General features: G+C 35.9%; 1 protein-coding gene across 1 annotated transcript; it reads right to left on the bottom strand.

Moving 5' to 3' along the window:
* Positions 1-1,440: 1,440 nt before the first annotated feature.
* Positions 1,441-2,325, bottom strand: LOC108559038 (A disintegrin and metalloproteinase with thrombospondin motifs 4-like; the record flags this gene model as incomplete). The annotated part of the gene is made up of 3 exons (XM_017916167.1): positions 2,106-2,325; positions 1,662-1,781; positions 1,441-1,585 (listed from the first exon to the last, which is right to left on the bottom strand). Coding segments are annotated over exons 1-3 (405 nt in total), but the record flags the coding sequence as incomplete, so codon positions are not given.
* Positions 2,326-6,467: the final 4,142 nt, after the last annotated feature.

The following is a 6,467-nucleotide window of genomic DNA, read 5'->3' on the forward strand; positions in this document are numbered from 1 at the left end:
TTCACGTTCTGTCAATTGCTTATTAGTCTTATTGAATTGATTCTATTACTTAACAAAATTGGAATCGAAGAAGATGTATTTACATAAAATGAACAAAAGTGGAATAGTTCTTTGATGTTTGACTAATTTTTGACGTAAAGTTGACGTTCTGTCAATTGCTTATTAGACTTATTGAACTGTTTCCATTACTTAACAAAATTGGAATTGAAGAAGATGTATTTACATAAAAAGAACAAAAGTGGAATAGTTATTTGACGTTTGACTATTTTTTGACGTACAGTTCACGTTCTGTCAATTGCTTATTAGTCTTATTGAATTGATTCCATTACTTAACAAAATTGGAATCGAAGAAGATGTATTTACATAAAATGAACGAAAGTGGAATAGTTCTTTGATGTTTGACTAATTTTTGACGTAAAGTTGACGTTCTGTCAATTGCTTATTAGTCTTATTGAACTGATTCCATTACTTAACAAAATTGGAATCAAAGAAGATGTATTTACATAAAAAGGGGATTAGTTATTTGACGTTTGACTAATTTTTGACTTACAGTTGACATTCTATCAATTGCTTATTAGACTTATTGAACTGATTCCATTACTTAACAAAATTGGAATAGTTATTTGACGTTTGACTAATTTTTGACGTACAGGTGACTTTCTGTCAATTGTTTATTAGACTTATTGAACTGATTCCATTACTTAACAAAATTGGAATTGAAGAAGATGTATTTATATAAAAACAACAAAAGTGGAATAGTTATTTGACGTTTGACTGTTTTTTGACGTACAGTTCACGTTCTGTCAATTACTTATTAGACTTATTGAACTGATTCCATTACTTAACAATATTGGAATCAAAGAAGATGTATTTACATAAAAAGTACAAAAATGGTATAGTTATTTGACGTTTGACTAATTTTTGAAGTACAGTTGACGATCTGTCAATTACTTATTAGACTTATTGAACTGATTCCAATACTTAAATTGGAATCAGTTATTTGACGTTTGACTAATTTTTGACGTTCGTAAATTGCTTATTAGTCTAAATTTTGAAAGTTGATATTCTGTCAATTAGACTTATTGGATTGTTTCCATTACTTAACAAAATTGGAATCGAAGAAGATGTATTTACATAAAATGAACAAAAATGGAATAGTTACATAAAAAAAAACAAAAGTGGAAAAGTTATTTGTATTGGCATGCATTTTTCTGTTTGTTTGATGAGATTGGAAATCAATTTGACGTTTGCCTATTTTTGACGTAACATTGACGTTTCGTAAATTTCTTATTAGACTTATTGAACTGATTGGATTAGTTAACAAAATTGGATTTGAAGCAGGTGTATTTATACGAAAATTCCTATTTTCATGCACGTTTTTCTGCTTGTTGGTAAGGGTTGGGGGTTAGGTATGATTGGGAATGTTCGCAAAGTACTTACGAGTCCGGTCATGCACAGGCCGGCGTTGGGTCCGAACAGTTCCCTGCATTGGTAGTCGGCGTCGTACATGACCCCGGGCAAGGCGTCCATCAGGACGAAGCTGTGATCCGTCGGCGGATCGTACAGGCATGCACCGAGACCTGAACTAAACTGGGACACTTTACTGGAACTATCCGGACTCCGGACGGATATTGGGAGGGTGAAAACCCAGTGAAACTTACTTAATAAAATTCGCAAACGAGCGACGGCTGCACGGACTCCAGTGGTTCATCTTCGGCGAGATGTACGGATCCATGATGGACGTCTCGTTCCGATCATCAATATCGTGAAGCATTCCCAAACTAGAGCAACAACAACAACAACAACAAAAAAAATCAACGATATTGGATGAGTGAATGAGAAGAGAGGGATGGATGAAATGGTGGTAGAATTAACGCACGAATTGCCACGTTGCACTTGTGGAATTGAATTAAATTCCGCGCGAACGACGTCGAGCATGGTTTTTCGGGGGTTGTAGAGTGTGTGTGAGAGAGAGAAAAAAAGTGGAGAGGAAGCAAATTGGACGCAACGGACGGCGGCAATTCGTGGAATGGAGTGAGGGAGTGAGGGTTGTGAAAAAGGCATCCCCGGGGTTTTCATGTAATTAGTGTAATTTGTTCACTTACGCGTGTCCGATCTGGTGGACGATGGTGAAGCCCAACCGCAGACCGTTGTCCTGGCATATGACCGCCTGGTTATCGGGATCGCAAATGCCTGCGAGCTTCGCCATCCCCAGGAGACCGCAGCTCCTGTCGTCTCCGCACATGTCGGTCCTGCACCAAGGACAAGCCAACCGAATTACATTGAATTATCGACAGGATTGTGTACACACGCGGATGCACAAGCCAACCGGCCTAAAACTTATCGATCCGTCGTGTTTTCCCATGCAAAAAAAATAAATAAAGGCAAACAAGCACGGAAAAAAAAATACAAAAAAAAAGTACGTATAAAGAGAAGAGTAAAGAAAACTATGTGACGACAATGTACCATCATCGTCATCCTCGCATGGGCGGCTGTGGATGTGGTTTGGTTATACGTGTATACATTTACGGGCGGATGCGCCGGGTTAATGCTTCAATAAAACCTTAATAACCGCCGTTGCCTCAGCCACTTGCATTATTTTTGCATCCCAATTTAACACTAACTTTGTACTTACACAGGAGCTGAATAAATAATTGAAACAAACAACGCCGAAACTGACACAGTTTCATGAATATTCAAAACCTCAAAGAAACACAAACAACAACAACAATAATTTTTACCCGTTACAAAACAATTACCGTTGCTCACATAGTTAAAAAAAAATACTATGGCTGCCTTTTGTAGTTTTTGAGATATACCATAAAGTGTAAATCGTTATGAAATGTCCAATTTTGGCAGCAATTCAAAATTTATCTAAAAATGACATAACTTACCATTATATATATTTCAGATTCAGCTTTAATATTGATATTCTGTAGTCTGATTACTTTTCAGTATTCAGTTTCAGTATTCAGTATTCGATAAATACTCTAAAATGTATTTGGATATGAATATTCAATATTCTAACCTCAAAAGTTACGAAGATATTTAACTGTGACAACCAATTACAGGTAAACTTTAGTAACTATACCATTCCATATATTTCATAGACAATAGTTTTAACTTTATTGTATAAGATCAATATTCTAACAAAATTTGATAGTTTTTGAGAAATATTAATATTTATAAAGCCACTACTTTTCCTGAAAAAACAAAAGTAAAATTTGGCAGCTTATTTGACTGAAATTATATACAAATACTTATGCTTTGAATATTCAATATTCTTCATTATTTTCATAGTGTTTGACTAATACTAAAACTTAATTACACTGTTTTTTTGAGAATGGAAAAATTGACAGCGAATTACACATAAATATCAAAATATTATTACGTGAATCTTACTATTGTAGTATAAATGTTGGAGGTTTCTGCATTAAAAGTATATAATTCTGAAAAATCCATACATAATTTATAGATGATGGAATAATGCCCTCATTTTTTGTGTCTTCCGTTTTAGTCTATGTATAAAATAAAAGACAAGCAATTAGTAATGGTTCATGTAATGAGATATGAGGAATTGTAGCCGGCATGTTTAAAAAGAAAACGAGAATTCAATAAAAGGATTCGTAATTAAATCGAAATTAAAAATCTGCAAATTCTATTTTGCATTCAACAGAAAACGCGAGATGCGAAATAAATTGTATGTCGTGTTTTATAATCGGTTTCAAGTACATATCTAAGAGAAGATTCAAAGATATTATTGCACGTCTTTGCTCTTAATCGAATCCGTTGCTCCGAAGGTGATTATTTTTCCCCTCGCTGCTTTTCTTTATTTCCTCCAAGATCCGCGCCTCACCAGGAAAATCTCGTTTTTATTTTATTATTAAAATCCTCGGATAAAAAAAAACCTGCAAACCTTACTGGCTTTTCGGGTTTTTAATAATCCTTAAATAGAATATTCTTAGTCTTCATTTTTACCCATTACTACAAATTGATTATTAATAAATTAACAACAAAATTTAACCCTTGTGGACGCGCGCAGTGGGTAAAGCATACCTATACCTAAAGATAATTGTTTATAACCGACTTGTTTTTCAAGTTACGTGCTGCCGCCACTCAGTACCTTCCAAATGGACTATACCTAAAAGACATACCTAAAATTATCCTATTTTTAGAGCAGTCACTACTTGTCAACTGTAGTATAAAGTACGCCAGGGTAAATTTTACCCATCGCGCGCAACTGGTATACAGTGATAACTTATTGACTAATTTTGTGTTTGGTTTTGCATTTTTGGTATAATGGCTTCAGATTTACAAACAAATCAATAACAAAGCAATAGAATAAACTAAATAAATATTCCTATTTGTGTACTAAATGCTTCTAAAATAAATTTTTCCAATAAATTACACATTATAATTACATAAGATAGCATTTAAACTGATGTAATAGATAGTGGGCGTCTTCATGTAATAAGAATTCGCGCGCGTCCACAAGGGTTAATTTGTTTCTTTAATTTACTCGTACAAGAAAAAATATGAATTTTTTAAGTTAAAAATGCAATATTTTTATAATTATCTATATTTTCTTTTGCCTTACTAATCAAATTATTATATAAGTATTTCTTTTCATTATTTTAATTTGTGATTTTTAAAGTTAATCTTTATAATAATGCAAAATAAAAATTAGCATTGTTGCAATTAATAATTGTAAATAAATTAATGTATGATCATTTACTTAGTGTATTGATAGAGAATGTGTTGAGGTTAGGGATGAAGTGCGCATTCTGACCCAAAACTAATGCACGTCATATTCAAATGCACGTCGCGCTTTACGATGCAAATTGATGCAGTTAAGATTTTAGCGTGACCGTCGAAATCGATTTACAATATAATTGGAATATAATATTGGGTAGTCCTCACCGCGCGACTGCAATATGGGATCCACTTAATCTGCGCCAAAGTCCGCAGTAATTTGAGTTACAAACTTAATATAAGGAAAATGGAACGAGCAGGATGAGGTAATATTATTCGTACACTTCTTCTTTTTTCTTTCCGTCCATCCGCCCTTCGAAACTTAATAAAACATCCAGGTTGAATAACCTTGTGGGCGTGAAAACGCGTTGACCACAAATTGGATTAGATCCGCAATTAAGAACCCGACCCTCGCATTTTTTACCCTGCCCCAATGGACGAGCAAGAAAGAAAAAAAAAAAGAACTGAAAACTTCGTTTCATCGGGGTCGTTGGCCTGTTGCAGAAATTGATGAATATAAACATGGTTGTAAAGAGGAAAAAAAAAACATAATACGTTGGGGGTTGAAAAGAATCGGTGGGATGCACTATTTCCCTCGGCGAATGGCGCATTATATATCATATTTTTAATCAGTGGCCCCGATATCCTCATGTAATCAACACAACTCATCAAGCCCGAGCTTTAATATGCTTTTTGCTGCTGCAACGTGCAACTACGTCGACCGCAAAACGCACACACACACGTACAACTTGAGCGTGTATGTACACAAACATACGAGCTCGATCTGCGCTTTGTATTGGAGGGGTGGCGAATGTTGTGCAAAGCTCGGGGGGTTGGCGAGGATAGGAATTTTCTGCCGGCAAGCATTTTGCGTTTAATAATACACACCTTGTGAGTAAAACTGCAACGTCATGGTGATTGGGGTGGTCGTCGTCCCTGGGGTTAATTCTGTTTTGCCACTTGCGAAAGTGCTCGAGGGCGCGTCTCGGATTTTTGCGTGGCGAGACGTTCATCTGCGAGCAGGGGATGAATCGTTTGTTATCAGTACGTTATATATATATATAGAAATAAGTAGAAAAAAATACAATAATAATGGGGAGAAAAGGAGGTTAAGGGTGGCAGCGACCCCCTCAGAGTCGACGCACAAAAAGGAGGACATTAATTACACGACTCGCTCTCGCGTTTTTCGTCTTTCTATGATACTCGTTCAATTTCTTTTTTTTTCTCTCTCTTGTTATCTTCTCTTTCATTCTTTCTGTGCGTCTCTTTCTACACACCCCCAGATGAACTTTCCATCATCGGTGTCGATGGAAAAAGAGTGGCGAGAAAGATGAAGGAGTTGGATGAGATCGAGGATGAGGGATGGTCTTATATAAATTAATCTTCATGTGGGAAATTAATAATCGGGCTTCGGTTTTACCTCGTGGTCGTCGTCCTCGAGCCGGATCAGCCGGACAATGGCCAAATTGATGTTGTAGCCCAGGGAGCCGTCGTGGAACAAATCGTGTGCCTGCGAAAACGGAAATCGATCGAAACGGTCGTTGCGGTCAATCGATCCCATTGCCATCTAACTAGTCATAGTTAACTAAAGTTCGGACCTCTTAAACCGCAACTACTACATCAAGATTTAACAAACTGCGTTGACCTACTCTATAAATTGTACATTGAAACGGCCACTCTCCACTCAATACTTGTCAAGTAACTTACAAAAAAAA

The sequence above is a fragment of the Nicrophorus vespilloides genome, unplaced genomic scaffold (genome assembly GCF_001412225.1).
Source record: "Nicrophorus vespilloides isolate i.1.1-1 unplaced genomic scaffold, Nicve_v1.0, whole genome shotgun sequence".
Lineage (NCBI taxonomy): Eukaryota > Metazoa > Arthropoda > Insecta > Coleoptera > Silphidae > Nicrophorus > Nicrophorus vespilloides.